This window comes from Pristiophorus japonicus, chromosome 14 (assembly GCF_044704955.1).
Source record: "Pristiophorus japonicus isolate sPriJap1 chromosome 14, sPriJap1.hap1, whole genome shotgun sequence".
NCBI lineage: Eukaryota > Metazoa > Chordata > Chondrichthyes > Pristiophoridae > Pristiophorus > Pristiophorus japonicus.
Genome location: NC_091990.1, coordinates 168,279,826 through 168,297,808, shown reverse-complemented (window position 1 = coordinate 168,297,808; position 17,983 = coordinate 168,279,826). Strand labels below are relative to the sequence as shown.

The 17,983-nt window shown below is 47.3% G+C and overlaps 1 protein-coding gene across 2 annotated transcripts in view; it reads left to right on the top strand.

Moving 5' to 3' along the window:
• The first annotated feature begins 6,756 nt into the window (after nucleotides 1–6,756).
• spty2d1 (SPT2 chromatin protein domain containing 1) overlaps nucleotides 6,757–17,983 on the top strand; it is a 42,190-nt gene continuing 30,963 nt past the window's right edge. For both annotated transcript variants that reach the window (XM_070899838.1, XM_070899837.1), the window contains exon 1: nucleotides 6,757–6,921. In XM_070899838.1, the coding sequence (XP_070755939.1) occupies nucleotides 6,862–6,921 (60 nt within the window). In that variant the 5' untranslated portion in view covers nucleotides 6,757–6,861. The remainder of the gene's footprint in view (nucleotides 6,922–17,983) is intronic.

Below are 17,983 nucleotides of genomic sequence, written 5' to 3'. Positions count from 1 at the left end.
ATTCATGCCGCTTCAAAGGATACGTTTGCAAGGGCTGTGGAACAATGGGACACCTCCAACGCATGTGCAGGCGAGCTGAAAACCCTTCTAATCCTGCAAACCACCATGTTGCAGAGGAGGACAGATCCACGGTGGATCATGACGAACCAAAGCCTCAGACCGAGGAGGCAGAGGTATATGGGGTGCACACATTCACCACAAAGTGTCCCCGATAATGCTGAAGGTTGATTTATATGGACTCCCGGTGTCCATGGAACTGGACACGGGTGCAAGCCAGTCCATAATGAGCAAAAAGACTTTCGATAAATTGTGGTGCAGCAAGGCCTCAAGGCCATTCCTGATTCCCATTCGTACTAAACTGAGAACGTACACAAAGGAACTGATTCCCGTAATCAGCAGTGCTACCGTAAACGTCTCCTACGATGGAGCGGTGCACAAGTTACCACTCTAGGTGGTACCGGGCGATGGCCCCACGCTGTTCAGCAGGAGCTGGCTGGGAAAGATACACTGCAACTGGGACGATGTCCAAGCGCTTTCGTCTGTCGACGACACCTCATGTGCCCAGGTCCTAAACAAGTTCCCCTCGCTGTTCGAACCAGGCATCGGGAAGTTCCAAGGAGAAAAAGTGCAGATCCATTTGATTCCAGGGGCGCGACCCATCTATCACAAGGCGAGAGCTGTATCTTACATGATGAGAGAGAGGGTGGAGATCGAGCTGGACCAGCTGCAATGAGAAGGCACCATTTCGCCAATTGGATTCAATGAGTGGGACAGTCCGATTGTTCCAGTTCTCAAGAATCTGTGGTGATTACAAAGTAATTATCAATTGTTTCTCACTGCAGGATCAATACCCACTACCAAAGACAGACGACCTATTTGCGACGCTGGCGGGAGGGAAAACGTTCACGAAGCTGGACTTGACCTTGGCCTACATGACGCAGGAGCTGGAGGAATCATCGAAAGGCCTCACCTGCATCAACACGCACAAAGGTCTCTTTATTTACAACAGATGCCCGTTTGGGATTCGATCAGCTGCAGCGATATTCCAGAGGAACATGGAAAGCTCGCTGAAGTCGGTCCCGCGCACCGTGGTTTTCCAAGAAGACATCTTGGTTACAGGTTGGGACACCGTTGAGCACCTGCAGAACCTGGAGGAGGTTCTTAGTCAGCTCAATGGTGTGCGGCTCAGGCTAAAATGCTCGAAGTGCATTTTCGTGGCGCCCGAAGTGGAGTTCCTGGGGAGAAGAATCGCAGAGGAAGACATCAGGCCCACCGATTCGAAGACGGAGGCAATCAAGAACGCACCGAGACCACAGAACGTGACGGAGCTGCGGTCGTTTCTCGGACTCCTGAACTATTTTGGTAACTTCTTACCGGGTCTTAGCACATTGTTAGAACCACTGCACTCTTTACTGCATAAAGGAGATGAATGGGTATGGGGTAAAAGCCAAGAAAATGCCTTTGAGAAAGCTTGGAAGCTGTTATGTTCAAACAAATTGCTTGTGTTGTACGATCCATGAAAGCGTTTGGTACTAGCATGTGATGCGTCGTCATATGGGGTCGGGTGTGTATTGCAACAAGCTAATGAATTTGAGAAATTGCAAATGGTTGCTTATGCATCCAGAAGTCTGTCTAAGGCTGAGAGGGCCTTCAGTATGATCAAAATAGAAGCGTTAGCGTGTGTTTACGGGGTAAAGAAAATGCATCAATATCTATTCGGGCTCAAATTTGAATTGGAAACCGACCATAAGCCACTGAAAGCAAGGGGATAAATACGAATGCATCAGCACGCATCCAGAGATGGGCACTCACGTCGTCCGCATACATCTACGCCATCCGCCACAGGCCAGGCACCGAAAACTGTGCCGATGATCTCAGTAGGCTGCCATTGCCCACCATAGGGGTGGAGATGGCACAGCCCGCAGATTTAGTTGTGGTAATGGAAGCATTCGAGAGTGAGCAATCAAATGTTACCGCCCGACAGATTAGAACCTGGACGAGCCAGGACCCCTTACTGTCCTTAGTGAAAAACTGTGTGCTCCACGTGAGTTGGTCTAGTGTCCAGTTTAGAAATGCAGGAAGAAATAAAGCCGTACCAGCGGCTCAGAGATGAAATGTCTACACAGGCAGACTGCCTCCTATTGGGTAATTGGGTAGTGGTGCCAAAAAAGGGCAGGGACAACTTCATTAGTGATCTCCACAGTACCCACCCACGCATCGTAATAATGAAAGCGATAGCCAGATCCCACGTGTGGTGGCCCGGTATCAATGCAGACTTAGAGCCCTGTGTGTACAAATGTAATACATGTTCACAGTTAAGCAATGCAGCCAGAAAAGTGCCACTAAGTTTATGGTCCTGGCCCTCCAAATCGTGGTCCAGGGTCCATGCCGACTATGCAGGCTCGTTCTTGTGAAAAATGTTCCTCGTGGTTGTAGATGCGTATTCCAAATGGATTGAATGTGTGATAATGTCAGCAAGCATGTCAGCTACCACCATTGAAAGCCTACGGGCCATGTTTGCCACACACGGCCTGCCTGATGTCCTTGTGAGTGACAATGGTCCGTGCTTTACCAGTGCTGAGTTCAAGGAGTTCATGACCCGCAATGGGATCAAACATGTCACATCTGCCCCGTTTAAACAAGCGTCCAACGGGCAGGCAGAATGAGTAGTTCAAACAATCAAGCAGAGCTTGAAATGGGTAACTGAAGGCTCACTGCAGACTCGCTTATCCCGAGTCCTGCTTAGTTACCGCACAAGACCCCACTCGCTCACTGGGATCCCTCCCGCTGAACTGCTCATGAAAAGGGCACTTAAGACAAGGCTCTTGTTAGTCCACCCTGACCTTCACGAACAGGTAGCGAGCAAGCGGTTTCAACAGAATACATATCATGATCGCGCAAATGTGTCACGCGAAATCGAGAAAAATGATCCTGTATTTGTGTTGAACTATGGACAAGGTCCCAAGTGGCTTCCTGGCCAAAGAGGGGAGTAGGATGTTTGTGGTCAAACTCTCAAATGGACTCACCTGCCGGTAACACTTGGACCAAACCAAACTCAGATTTACGGACTATCCAGAACAACCCACAATAGACTCTACCTTTTTCGACCCTCCAACACACACACAAGTGGCAACCGACCCAGCGGTTGACCACGAAGCAGAACCCATCATCCGCAGCATCCCAGCAGGAATCACCATCCCCAGCAGCCCAGCAAGGTCAGCTGCACAGCAGCCCAGCGAGGGCCCAACAAATGACTCACCAACACCAGCATTTCCACTGAGACGATCAACCAGGGAAAGGAGGGCCCCAAATCGACTCACATTGTAAATAGTTACACTATTGACTTTGTGGAGTGGGGCGAGTGTTGTTATCTATGTAAACCTGTAATTACCATGTCTAACCACCAGAGGGCTTATCCCCTGGAGTCCCAAGGGATCCCCCAATCCCTTGAGAGCACATGTATATAAGGAGGCCTCACAGGCTGGAGAGGCACTCTGAGATCTGTAATAAAGGACTACGGTCACACCTTATTTTGAGCTTGCAGTATCTAGTCTGACTATTTATTCAAGACATAACAAGGGGAATCCAGAGATATGGAGATGGGGCGAGAAAGTGGAGTTGAGGTCGGTAATCAGCCATGATATTGAATGGCGGAGCAGGCTCGAGGGGTCGTTTGGAATATTGGTCGGCCATATCCATCGACATAGCTGTCTGATAAGTTAAATCAAAATTCAAGTTAGGGCTTGTTAACAATTTACTTCTGATTCCTTAATTTTTTAACCCACAAACAAAGTGGTCACGCAAAGCTCGGTCCTGAAAGTTTCAGAAATGTGAGTGAATTACAATGTACTCACTGATACCCTCGTTATTTAATTGATTGCGTGTTCCAAAACAATAACTTTCAGCAATTTCCAGGGGCTCAGGACTGTAATGCAGTTCAGAATCTCCGTCAGTGGCATCCCCTTCGGCTTGGCGGGAACAAGCACATTTTTCAGGGTTTCATACACCTCGGGGACTGCTACAGTCAAGAAAATAGCTCGTTTCCTTTCTAAAAACTGCCCAGTTATGGTTTACATCATTGGGGACATCGATGATACTACTCGCAATGAAAAACAGTTCTAGCTGTTCCAAATATCTCTCAGTCGAAATGGACTCACCCAAGTGCCCTATTATTCCCATAAGCTCAGCCATCTGGACTCTGGCATCGTCGACAGTTCAGCCTCATGTGTTCAAAATTTACCGTGGGTTTTTAAGCTTTTCTACAAAAGCTCCAACAGTCCCTCCGTCAATTGGTAGGATAATGCTCCAACAAAAATGTCAACTGAGAAATCTGACAATCGCATCCTCATTGCCAATCTATGATATCTTGAGATACAACTAATACGCACACTTGCAGTAACATGGCTGCCGATTAAGAACTACGCAAGCATATGCTTTATTGTTATTACATCAGTATTCCACTAAGTGGAGTCTACTACAGTGTGTCTATTGTTTGTTCAGCCCTGTAATATGTGTCCATTGTTTAGTCAGGGATACCCCTGTAATGTGTGTCCATTGTTGTTCTGTCAGGGATATCCCTGTAATTTTAACAACAACTTTAATTTTATCAACAAGAGCAGACATTGACAACGAGATTTAACACCGCCTCCAATGCGCTAGTGCAGCCTTCGGCCACTTGAGGAAAAGAGTGTTGAAAGACCAGGCCCTCAAAACTACCACCAAGCTCATGGTCTACAGGGTTGTAGTAATACCCGCCCTCCTGTATGGCTCAGAGACATGAACCATGTACAGTAGACACCTCAAATCGCTGCCAACGATGCCTCCGCAAAATCCTACAAATCTCCTGGGAGAACAGATGCACCAACATTAGCTTTCCCAGCATTGAAGCACTGACTACACTTGATCAGCTCCACTGGGCAGACCACATCATTCATATGCCAGACACGAGACTCCCAAAACAAACGCTCTACTCGGAACTCCTTCACGCCAAACGAGCCAAAGGTGGGCAGAGGAAACGTTACAAGAACACCCTCAAAGCCTCCCTGATAAAGTGCAACATCCCCACCGACACCTGGGAGTCCCTGGCCAAAGACCGTCCTAAGTGGAGGAAGTACATCCGGGAGGTCGCTGAGCATCTCGAGTCTCGTCGCCAAGATCATGCAGAAACCAAGCGCAGGCAGCGGAAAGAGTGTGCGGCAAACTTGTCCCACCCACCCTTTCCCTCAACGACTATCTGTCCCACCTGTGACGGGTTCTCGTATTGGACTGTTCAGCCACCGAAGGACTCATTTTAAGAGTGGAAGCAAGTCTTCCTCGATTCCGAGGGACTGCCTATGTTGATGACCCCTGTAATGTGTCCATCATTGTTCAGTCAGGGATACCCCTGTAATGTGTCCATTGATTGCCCAGGGATATCCCGGTAATGTGTCCATTGTTATGTCAGGAATACACCTGTAATGTGTCTATTGTTTGTCTGTTGGGGATACACCTGTAATGTGTCCATTGTTATGCCCAGGGATACCCCTGTAATGTGTCCATTGTTTGCCCAGGGATACCCCTGTAATGTGTCCATTGTTATGTCCAGGGATACCCCCGAAATGTGTCCATTGATTGCCCAGGGGTACCCCTATAATGTGTCCATTGTTTGTCTGTGGGGGATACCCCTGTCATATGTCCATTGTTTGTCTGTCGGGGATACCCCTGTAATGTGACCATTGTTATGCCCAGGGATACCCCTGTAATGTGTCCATTGTTTGCCCCGGGATACCCCTGTAATGTGACCATTGTTATGTCAGGGATACCCTTGTAGTGTGTCCACTGTTGTTCAGGGATACCCCTGTAATGTGTCCATGGTTTGCCCAGGGATACCCCTGTAATGTGTCCATTGTTATGCTCAGGAATACCCTTGTAATGTGTCCACTGTTGTTCAGGGATACCCCTGTAATGTGTCCATGGTTTGCCCAGGGATACCCCTGTAATGTGTCCATCGTTTGTCTGTCGGTGACACCCCTGTAATGTGTCCATTGTTTGTCTGTCGGGGATACCCCTGTAATGTATCCATTGTTTGTCGGGGATACCCCTGTAACGTGTCCATTGTTTGTCTGTTGGGGATACCCCTGTAATGTGTTCATTGTTTGCCCAGGGATACCCCTTTAATGTGACCATTGTTTGTCCAGGAATACCCCTGTAATGTGCCCATTGATTGCCCAGGGATACCCCTGTAATGTGTCCATTGTTTGTCTGTCGGAGATACTCCTGTAATGTGTCCATTGTTTGTCCGTCGGGGATACCCCTGTAATGTGCCCATTGTTTACCCAGGGATAGCCCTGCAATGTGTCCATTGCTTGCCCAGGGATACCCCTTTAATGTGACCATTGTTTGTCCAGGAATACCCCTGTAATGTGTCCATTGCTTGCCCAGGGATACCTCTGTAATGTGTCCATTGTTTGTCTGTCGGGGATACCCCTGTAATGTGACCATTGCTTGCCCAGGGATACCTCTGTAATGTGTCCATTGTTTGTCTGTCGGGGATACCCCTGTAATGTGACCATTGTTTGCCCAGGGATACCCCTGTAATGTGTCCATTGATTGTTTAGGGATACCCCTGTAATGTGCCCATTGATTGCCCAGGAATACCCCTGTAATGTGTCCATTGTTTGTTGCTTTCTTCCAATGATGTCACAGGCAAGGACAGACTTCGTGCCGCGTAACAGCGCGGGCGGCCGGAAGTGAGATGCGGTACGGCGGAAGTGACGGCACTTGGTGACGGAGGGTGAGCTGGATCGGGAGCCGATCGCGGGGCCTGCAACTGGAGCCGGGGTCCCGGGCCCGGGGTGTGAGAGGCCGGAGGGCAGTGGCGCCATGGACTTCAACAGCATTCTCCACAAAGCGACCGAGAACCGGGTGGATGCCCAGATCAAGGTGAGTGCAGCCCGGCCCCGCAACCACCCGGGGCCCAGGCCTTTTAAATACCCCGGGGCCCAGGGTCAGGCACAGGGAGAGTTACATTGCACCTTCTAAATATCCCAGCACTTAGAATTATATTGCACCCTTTAAATATCGCAGCATCCAATGAAAGTTTAAATCCACTCCAGGTTGTCTATCGCTTCCCAGGGTTCGAGTTTGTTGCAATATCGCCATTAAGTGCAGTTGCTTGTATTGCTCAAAGCTTGGAGTCGGTTGTACTTTCTTAGCACACCTGAATACACAAGTGTGCTTTTAACTTAAACTAAGTTTAACTTTTACAGCGCAAGTGTGACAGATGGCTTCAACAACAATATCTTGTATTTATATAGCGCCTTTAGCATAGTAAAATGTCCAAAGGTGTTTCGCAGGAGTGTTATCAAACAAAATTTGATACCAAGTCACAAGGAGATATTGGGGCAGAGAGGTACATTTTAAGGAATGCCTTAATGGCACAGCTGTGAGTGACATGTCTGTGGAGTCTGTAAAATGTTGTCCCATCACTACCTTTTTTGTTCGTTCCAGGGATGTGGGCATCACTGGCAAGGCCAGCATTTATTGCCCGTCCCTAATTGGCCTCGAGAAGGTGGTGGTGAGTTTCGTGGTCTCCATAACTGACACTAGCTTTTTATTCCAGACTTATTTAATTAACTGAATTTACCTTCCCCAGTTGCCGTGGTGGGATTTGAACTTGTCTCTGGATCATTAGTTCAGGCCTCTGGATTACTAGATTACAGAGTGATACTGTACCCACCACCTACTAACAACTGCCAGGTTACTGAGTTTTAAAGCTATTGGTGTGTCAAATGAATTTTCAAAAAGCTTTGCGTTTCAGCATACAATAAGTCTTCAGTTTGATTGTAGCATTTTTGCATGCAGTAGTTTTTTATTTATAATGGCATCATGCAGGATTTGAACAGAGTGCTACTGTGTTATACTAACAGGAGGTATAGATTCAAAAATGCTTTAAACTGCAGGAGTTTAGAATATGATCTCTTAAATCAGAATCTCCATTATGTGCAGACTTGTGTGCTTGTTATTAATTGAGAAAGCTAAGTGAAAGACCTTGGTGCATCATGGACACCACCATTGATGTTGGGAAAAGTGAGAGGTGATATTAAGCAGGAAGTAATGAGAAAATGTCCATCTTTTTTTTACTGAAGCCTGTGGATTGTATGAGAAAGAAAAAGTGTGAGGGAGGTGAAGAGTTTCACAGTTTGAAAGTCCGGGGAGCAGAAGGCAGTGTGATGAGTCTTAATATCAGCACAGTAAGGAGGTAGGGTGGAACTTGAGGATGTAGAATGATGGAGTAGCACAGAAAAGAGAAGGAATTTCAGAGGAATGTAATGGTGTGTATATATAATGATTATTGTGATTGAGGGAGTCTGGAAGCTAAGAGGTGAGCACCTATCAGACAAGCTAATTCTTGTATCCTACCAAGGAGTGTGGAAGAGCCTTACCAGATATGCCAGTTATGAAGTATTGGGCAAAATTGCACATCACGGAGGGTTGAATTGTTGAGAAAATGCATGGTTGGCAGGAAAAAATGAAGCCAAAGACCCTGGAGGCAACTTTAGCAATGAGACAGCAGGACAAGGAAAGGAACCGAAGCTGCAGTTAATTATCATGAAGCACGATTGTATGTCTAAAGTCATTTCTCTCAGCAGTCTAGTCCTGTAGTTTATAGTTGGGTTTTTGTTGCGTAGTAAAACTGAACACTGGGTTAAGCCTAAAATGGTGTGTCACGTGTTGTCCTTTCCCACTATAAGTTGCGAGCTCTAAGAATCAGAGTAAAGTGTAAAAAACAAACACCCTACAGGTGATTTTTAAATAGATTTTTAACCAATAAGGGAATTAAGGGTTATGGGGAGCGGGCGGGGGTAAGTGGAGCTGAGTCCACGGCCAGTTCAGCCGTGATCTTGTTGAATGGCGGAGCAGGCTCGAGGGGCTAGATGGCCTACTCCTGTTCCTAATTCTTATGTTCTTATTAATGTTGGGGAGGTCCAGAACCAGGGGTCACAGTCTAAGGATAAGGGGTAAGCCATTTAGGACCGAGATGAGGAGAAACTTCTTCACCCAGAGAGTGGTGAACCTGTGGAATTCTCTACCACAGAAAGTTGTTGAGGCAAATTCACTAAATATATTCAAAAAGGAGTTAGATGTAGTCCTTACTACTCGGGGGATCAAGGGGTATGGCGAGAAAGCAGGAATGGGGTACTGAAGTTGCATGTTCAGCCATGAACTCATTGAAAGGCGGTGCAGGCTCGAAGGGCCGAATGGCCTACTCCTGCACCTATTTTCTATGTTTCTATGAGGAGATGTGGGAATTCTATTTGAGATCCCAGGTAATAAGACAAAGAATATCAATAGAGGAAGGATGGAGGGAAGAGATGGTAGCTGTCAGATTTTGAGACACATAAAGTAATCACTGTCTTTGGACAATTGAAAGAAATAGCATTGACCCATCAATGAATATGGAGGAGAATAAAATGTAATAAGTCAGCCATGCCCGGCAAAAAGAATCAGTAAAGGAGTAATCTGAAGGAAACTGGCAAATGTGGAGAGCATTTAGGGCCCCTCACATGGTGGATGATGTTGAGGCCCTGGGAAAGGATGCTGGAATGATCAATGGTTTGAAAGCCCGAGGTCACATTATCTCCCTGCTGTTTGTGGGACCTTGCTGTGCATAAATTGACTGCTGCATTTGCGCACAAAACAGTTACTGCACTTCAAGAGTGAGTACTCTTTTTTTGTAAATCTATAAACATAAACTTAGAATCGTGGTTCCAAATGTGTTGGTGTTTTATTCTTCGCTTAGCTAGTTGTTTAGAATAACTGGAACTTTCTGGGGTAAAATCATATTGTATCATGCTCGGTAAGTCTGATCTGCAGGTAGCTTGAACAGCAAGTAAAGCTTTGAGGCCAAATGATGGCATATGGAAGTACCAATCAGCTGAGTCCTTAGAAACATAGAAGATAGGTGCAGAAGTAGGGCATTCGGCCCTTCGCGCCTGCACCACCATTCAATGAGTTCATGGCTGAACATGCAACTTCAGTACCCCATTCCTGCTTTCTCACCATACCCCTTGATTCCCCTGGTAGTAAGGACTACATCTAACTCCTTTTTGAATATATTTAGTGAATTGGCCTCAACAACTTTCTGTGATAGAGAATTCCACAGGTTCACCACTCTCTGGGTGAAGAAGTTTCTCCTCATCTCGGTCCAAATGGCTTACCCCTTATCCTTAGACTGTGACCCCTGGTTCTGGACTTCCCCAACATAAGAAGAACATAAGAAGAACATAAGGCCATCCTACCCCTCGAGCTTGCTCCGCCATTCAACAAGATCATGGCTGATCTGGCCGTGGACTCAGCTCCACTTACCCGCCCGCACCCCATAACCCTTAATTCCCTTATTGGTTAAAAATCTATCTATCTGTGATTTTGAATATATTCAATGAGCTAGCCTCAACTGCTTCCTTGGGCAGAGAATTCCACAGATTCACAACCCTCTGGGAGAAGAAATTCCTTCTCAACTTGGTTTTAAATTGGCTCCCCCGTATTTTGAGGCTGTGCCCCCTAGTTCTAGTCTCCCCGACCAGTGGGAACAACCTCTCTGCCTCTATCTTGTCTATCCCTTTCATTATTTTAAATGTTTCTATAAGATCACCCCTCATCCTTCTGAACTCCAACGAGTAAAGACCCAGTCTACTCAATCTATCATCATAAGGTAACCCCCTCATCTCCGGAATCAGCCTAGTGAATCGTCTCTGTACCCCCTCCAAAGCCAGTATATCCTTCCTTAAGTAAGGTGACCAAAACTGCACGCAGTACTCCAGGTGCGGCCTCACCAATACCCTGTACAGTTGCAGCAGGACCTCTCTGCTTTTGTACTCCATCCCTCTCGCAATGAAGGCCAATAAGATCATGGCTGATCATTCACCTCAGTACCCCTTTCCTGCCTTCTCTCCATACCCCTTGATCCCTTTAGCTGTAAGGACCATATCTAACTCCCTCTTGAATATATCTTAGGTGGCTGAACAGTCCAAAACGAGAACCACAGTCCCTGTCACAGGTGGGATAGATAGTCGTTGAGGGAAAGGGAGGGTGGGACTGGTTTTCCACACGCTCTTTCCGCTGAGGTGAGGTTCCTCACTGACAATTCCCTCCAACCCTTTCTATTTACGGTTCTCTTAAATTGCTGAGCTGTCTTCGATGCTATTTTTGGCCAGTGGGGAGCGAAACTACAGAATGTGAGAATTGATACTGAGTATCTTTTTGTGGGTTTTTTTGTTGCTCTTTTACACTGCAACTTTGAACAATTTGCTGTACAAAAAGTTGTATTGTACCACAGCAGATTATCATCATCATCGGCAGTCCCTCGGAATCGAGGAAGACTTGCTTCCACTAAAAGTGAGTCCTTAGGTGGTTGAACAGTCCAATACGAGAGCCACAATCCCTGTCACAGGTGGGACAGACAGTCATTGAGGGAAGAGGAGGGTGGGACTGGTTTGCCGCACTCTCTTTCCGCTGCCTGCGCTTGGTTTCTGCATGCTCTCGGCGATGAGACTCGAGGTGCTCAGCGCCTTCCCGGATGCACGCCCTCCACTTAGGGCGGTCTTTGGCCAGGGACTCCCAGGTGTCGGTGGGAATGTTGCACTTTATCAGGGAGGCTTTGAGGGTGTCCTTGTAACGTTTCCTCTGCCCACCTTTGGCTCGTTTGCCAAATGAGCAAATTCTAACAGTGCGTGATTGGGCAGAGCAGGGGGTTGCAGCTATTGCTTTGATCTTGTTGATGTGTAGCTGTGCTGTTTTTGAATGGAGAGATAATGAAGTTGCACTCCCAGCACATTTTTCTTCAGAAATAGTGCAACAGCAAACAGCTTTCAAACTCTGGAAATTTATGGCTGGCCAAAATATTCACGTAAGTTTGTTTTTCTGTAGGGTGGCAGGTGGCTCTGACTAGGTTTTCTTTTGTCTCTGTAGGTGAGTATGACCGTGAAGAGCCCAGTAATTTTGTAATTGCAATATATGTATTTTTATTAATGTGTTCTTTACATTATTGCTAAAGCCTGTTATTCCATGAAGGGGTGGGGGTCTGTTATATTAGAGCAGCTACCTGCAATGAAAGATTAACTTTGTCACAAGATTGTTGAAATATTTGGTGAATCACAGCCAGTGTTGTCCGTAGGCTAATTTAGCATTGGTTCCACTAAGATTTTAGTCAATGTAACGGACATGTGAACTGCTCAAAGGTCCCCCCCGTTGCAGTTCGTAAAGTGAAATTCCCTTAATGTGAAGTATATTGGCGTATTAAAATGTGTGCGCTGAAGTGGGATTTTCTCTCGAGATATTTTAGTACCAGTATGGCGGCGGCTTCTTTAGGCAGTCCCTCGGAGTCAAGGATGACTTGCTTCCACACTACGTTCTCAGGTGACTGATGAGACGAATACGGGACCGACAGTCTCTTGTCACAGGTGGGGCAGATGATGGTTGAAGGGATGGGTGGGTGAGGTGCCTGGGTTGTCGTGCGCTCCTTCCGCTGTCTGCGCTTGGCTTCCACTTGCTCCCGGCGAAGAGACTCGAAGTGTTCGGCACCTTCCCGGAGCTTCTCCTCCACTTTGGCCGGTCTTGGGCCAGGGATTCTCAGGTGTCGGTGGGGATGTTGCACTTTTTCAAGCAGGCTTTGAGGGTGTCCTTGAAGCGTTTCCCCTCTGCCCATCTGGGACTCGCTTGCCTTGTCAGAGCTCCGAGTAGAGCTCTTGTTTTGGGAGTCTAGTATCGGGCATGCAGACGATGTGGCCCGTCCATTGGAGCTGATCAAGCGTGGTCAATGCTTTGATGCTAGGGATGTTGGCCTGAGTGAGAACAGTGAAGTGAGTGCGCCTATCCTGCCAATGGATTTGCAGGATCTTGTGGAGGCAGCATTGGTGGTACTTCTCCAGTGCTTTGAGGTGCCCTGTTGTACATAGTTCATGTCTCTGAAGCACGTAGGAGGGCACGTATCATTACTGCTCTCTGGACCATGAGCTTGGTGCCGGGTTTGAGGTCCTGGTCTTCAAACACTCTCTTCCTCAGGCAACCGAAGGCTGCACTAACACACTGAAGGTGGTGTTGGACTTAGTCATCAACGTCTGCCCTTGTTGACAGTAGGCTTCTGAGGTTTGGAAAATGGTCACCTTGTCCAAGGCCTTGTCATGGATTTTGCTAATCGGGGGTGGGGGGGGCGGGGAGGGGAGGGGGCAGTACTTTGTGGCAGGGGCAGGTTGATAAAGAACCTTTGTCTTATAGATGTTTAGTGTAAGGCCCATACTCTCGTACGCTTCGGTGAAGGTGCTGACGATGGTGATGGTTTGGAGTTCAACCTCCGAGTGTGCGCAAACACAAGCGTCGTCTGCATACTGTAATTCAATGACAGAGGATCTGGACTGGAGGTGACAGAGGTTGAACAATTTTCCGTTTGTTCTGTAGATTAGCTCCACTCCAGCGGGGAGCTTGCCGAGGGTGAGATGGAGCACTGCAGCAAGGAAGATCGAGAAGAGCGTTGGTGCGATGACACAGCCTTGCTTGACCCAGGACAATACGTGGATTGGGTCTGTGGTGGATCGGTTGGTCAGGATCACGGCTTGCATGTCATCGTGGAGCAGGCAGAGGATGGTGACACTTTTGAGGACAACCGATTTTGAAGAGAACGCTCCATAGTCCCTTATGGTTGACAGTGTTGAAGGCCTTTGTGAGGTCAAAGAAGGCCATGTACAGGGGTTGGTGCTGTTTCCTGCATTTTTCTTGATTTGCCGCGCGGTGAAGATCACCATTGTGCCCCTTAGTGGACGGAATCCGCATTGCGACTCTGGGAGGAGCTCTTCAGCCACAGGCAGAAGGCGATTGGGGAGAAGGATTCTTGCAATGGCCTTCCCTGTGGCACACAGCAGGGAAGCTGCTCTGTAGTTACCGCAATCGGACTAGTCACCTTTCTTGAACATGGTCACGATTACGGCATCTCTCAGATTCCCTTGCATGCTCTCCTTCCAAATAAGAGAAATTAGTTCATGTATTCACGCCAGTTGTGCTTCTCCACTGTGTTTTAGTGCTTCTCCACTGTGTTTTAGTGCTTCAGCGGGGATTCCATCTGCTCCTGAGGTCTTGTTCTTCAGTTGTCGAAGGCCTTTTCTACCTCGGGCTGGGGTTGTGCTGAGGTGGTGGCAGGTAACATGCTGCGGGATGGAGCCAAGGACACTCACGTCGAAGACAGAGTCTCAGTTGAGATCTTCGAAGTGCTCCTTCCAGCGGGCACTGACTGACTCTCTGTCCTTGATGGGCACCTCTCCATTCTAGGCCAGCAGTGGGGTAGAGCCTTGGGTGTTTGGGCCATAGGTGCTCTTGACTGCGCTAAAGAATCCATGAACATCGTGGTTGTTGGCTAGCTGCTGGATCTCCTGCGCTTTCTCCAACCACCATCTGTTCTTTAGCTCGAGTTTTTTGTTGGACCTTCAGACGTCTGTAGAGCTGCGTTCTTGCTCTCGAGTTGTATTGCCGTTTCCAGTTGAAGAATGCCTTGCGCTTGTGGCTTATTAGCTCTGGTCGTTCGCGTCGAACCAGTCTTGATGTTTCCTGGTCGAGTGGCCGAGCGTCTCTTCACAGGTGCTAATTATGGAGTCCTTGAGGGCAGACCAGGCGCTGTGGACACTCTGCGTCTCTGGGCGTTATCAGGCACTGGCTGAATAGGGCTTTCTTAATAGGCTCTGAGTGCTCCAGCGTTGATTTTCCTGCAGCAGCGTTTGTTACGTCGCTGTTATGGGGCTACGCTGATGGAGATGACAGAGGATTAGACGGTGGTCCGTCCAGCAGTCATTAGTTCCTGTCAAGGTGCGGATGATGCAGACGACCTTGCGGTCCCTCGCTCGGACGATGACGTAGTCGAGCAGATGCCAGTGCTTGGAGCGAGCGTGTTGCCATGAAGCCTTGTACTTGTTTCTCTGATGGAACAAGGTGTTGGTAATGACAAGGCCATGTTCTAAGCATTTCATCAGGAGGAGGGTGCGGTTGGAGTTGACTTTCCCTACCCCTCTCTCTGCCGATCACACTTCCACAGAGATCTGTGTCCTTTCCAACTCTGGCGTTAAAGTCGCCAAGGAGGATCCACTTGTCGCTCGTTGGGACTCGGGACAGGGAGTGTTCAAGGCTGGAGTAGAATTCCTCTTTGGTCACATCTGAAGCTTCGTATTGGGGCGTACGCGCTGATGACTGTAGTGCACTTGTTCCGGGCTAGGCTGAGCCGAACAGTCATGAGGCGTTCGTTTATCCCGCAGGGGGAGTCTGAGAGAAGGCCAACTAGTTCATTTTTTAATGGCGAAGCCAACCCCATGGAGATGGCATTCTTCTTGTTTACCTTTCCAGAAGAAGGTGTAACCACCACCTTGCTCTTTGAGCTGGCCTGCCCCTGCCCGCCGGGTCTCGTTTCGGGCGGCGATGTCTATGTCGAAACGTCTTGAGTTCTCTGGCAATGGTGTTGGAGTTGTCCATGAGAGTCCTGACGTTCCAGGTCCCAACTTCATTTTAAAGAGCGGAAGATGCCTGCGCGTGAATTCTTATAATGTGGGGTGACCGTTGCGCACCAGTCACCACACAGGGCTTGACAGAGCAAGGTCTTGATCCAGTGGCAAGTGGACCCAAGGCGACTGGCGACCAGGCTCCACTGCACGGGCTTAGTACATACACACACTCCAACTGTCCTCCTTCCTGCTTCCCACAGGTCCTCTTTCCCTGGGATTCATTGCCTCGCTGTTGGCCCGTTCCGGGCCCCGCACCACTCCCCTCCCTGCCGCGCCCGCCCCACCCTGCTCCTTCCGAGGCCCCCCCCACCCCGCTATCCCCGGGCCAACTAATCTACTACAGGAAATATTGCACCCAAGTGTATACATCAGTGCAGTACTGAGGGATGGGACATTAAACTAAGGCCCCGTCTGCCCTCTTTGGTGGACATAAAAGATCCCATGGCATTATTAGAAGAGCAGTGCAGTTCTCCTGGGTCCTGGTCCCTCAGCCAACATGTAGAATGGATTATCTGGTCATTGTCATTGCTGTTGATGGGACAATACTGTGTGCAAATTGGCTGCTGTATTTTCCTACATTATAACTGTGACTACACTTCAAAAGTACTTAATTGATGGGACGCCCTGAGATTGTGAGATGCGCTATGTAAATTATTTCTTTAAACCCATGTGCAATTTATTTTTCACAAGACCAATACAGGTGAGGCAAATCATTTCAACAAAAAGCTTTCTCCTGCCACATTTCATCATGAGGCTGTTAAGACAATTGGAGAACTAGCATGCTAAGCAAGGGAGATCTGGTATAAAACAAAGAATGATGGTGTCCTTGTACAAGTTCTTGTCTGAAATATTGTGTCCAGTTTTGGTCCGCTCACATGATGGATGATATACAGGCCCTGGAAAAGGTACACAACAAGGATGCTGGAATGATTACTGGGTTAAAAGCCCCTCGTCACATTATCTCACTGCTGTTTGTGGGACCTTGTGTGCATAAATTGACTGCTGCATTTGCCCACAAAACAGTTGCTGCACTTCAAAGGTAATTTATTGACTATGAAGTGCTTTTGTACATCCTGTGGAGGTGTGTATAAATACAAGTTCGTGCAGTCTTCTGTCATTACAATTTCCCACAGCAAGTATGCTTGTTAATTTTGAGTAAAGATGACCGATTAATTCCAAATTATGGGCCGTTTTGTAGTATCCACTGGAAACTGTTGAAACTATCCAAATTAATTTATAGGTCCACTGCACTCATTAGAGAAAAAACATATTTCATCCCATCAGTGTGGGACAAGCTACGTGTTAAAGATAAGTGTTTTTGATTATCTTATCGTTGCTACTGGCCTTGTCATTGAGTTTATTTCAATGCCAATAAAGTACTTTTACATGCAGAACATAACTGCTGTGCCCTATACTCGCAGTAGGGCAGATGCACAATTCCTCCCAACTATTCAGTCTTCTGCCTTGCATCGAGTATTTTGCAAAGATGAAACCAGAAATTGCTTTTTGTTAGATGTTATCAAATCACCGCTGATGACATCTGAAGATTACAAAGCAGTTACATCATAGATCTTAAACTTTTATTCTTAATCGTTAAGTTTTATTTTCTCGAGTACCTAGAACTTTATCTATGCCATTTACAATTTCTTGGAACGACAAGGAAAATGAGGTCCTATCTGAACTCAAGGTTGCTCCTATCTGAACTGAACTTGCTTCTGTTTATAATGTCCTAAGTGAGGGTTTGGGGATAATGCATGGATTTTGCATGTACCATAATCCTTGGGCGATAACTTACTGGATTCAGGAAGGTTTTTAAATAAAAAGCGGATCCTCCCAGCAGCCAGCCTTGGCAATTCTGGCAAGTTTATTCTGGGGTTGCTATAAGCTGTGTGAACCCACCCAGTCTCAATATAAAAGCACCAGTAACACGAGGAGAAACTTCTTCACTCAGAATTGTGAACCTGTGGAATTCTCTACCACAGAAAGTTGTTGAGGCCAGTTCGTTAGATATATTCAAAAGGGAGTTAGATGTGGCCCTTACGGTTAAACGATCAAGGGGTATGGAGAGAAAGCAGGAATGGGGTACTGAAGTTGCATGATATTGAATGGTGGTGCAGGCTCGAATGGCCGCCTCCTGCACCTATTTTCTATGTTTCTATGTTTGGTGCTACCTGTATCAGCAATAGAAGTACTATTCGGGCAGCAGATAAGGTGACATGGCTACTAATGACAGCAGATAAGTTAAAATCATAAGTTCTGTAGCACTGAAACAGTTCTTCACGCCTGCAGAGAATGCCCGAGCTGGGTGGGGAAAAAAAACGTTGCTGATATTTAATTTACAACAGTTAAAATATGCAAATGAGTTCAGCATCCTTGCCAGCATCCGAAAGCACCATCTGTTTGTATTGCTATATAAATGTACAGACTGCTCAAAAATAGACCTTTTGGGTCCAGGTGGAATCCCTTGG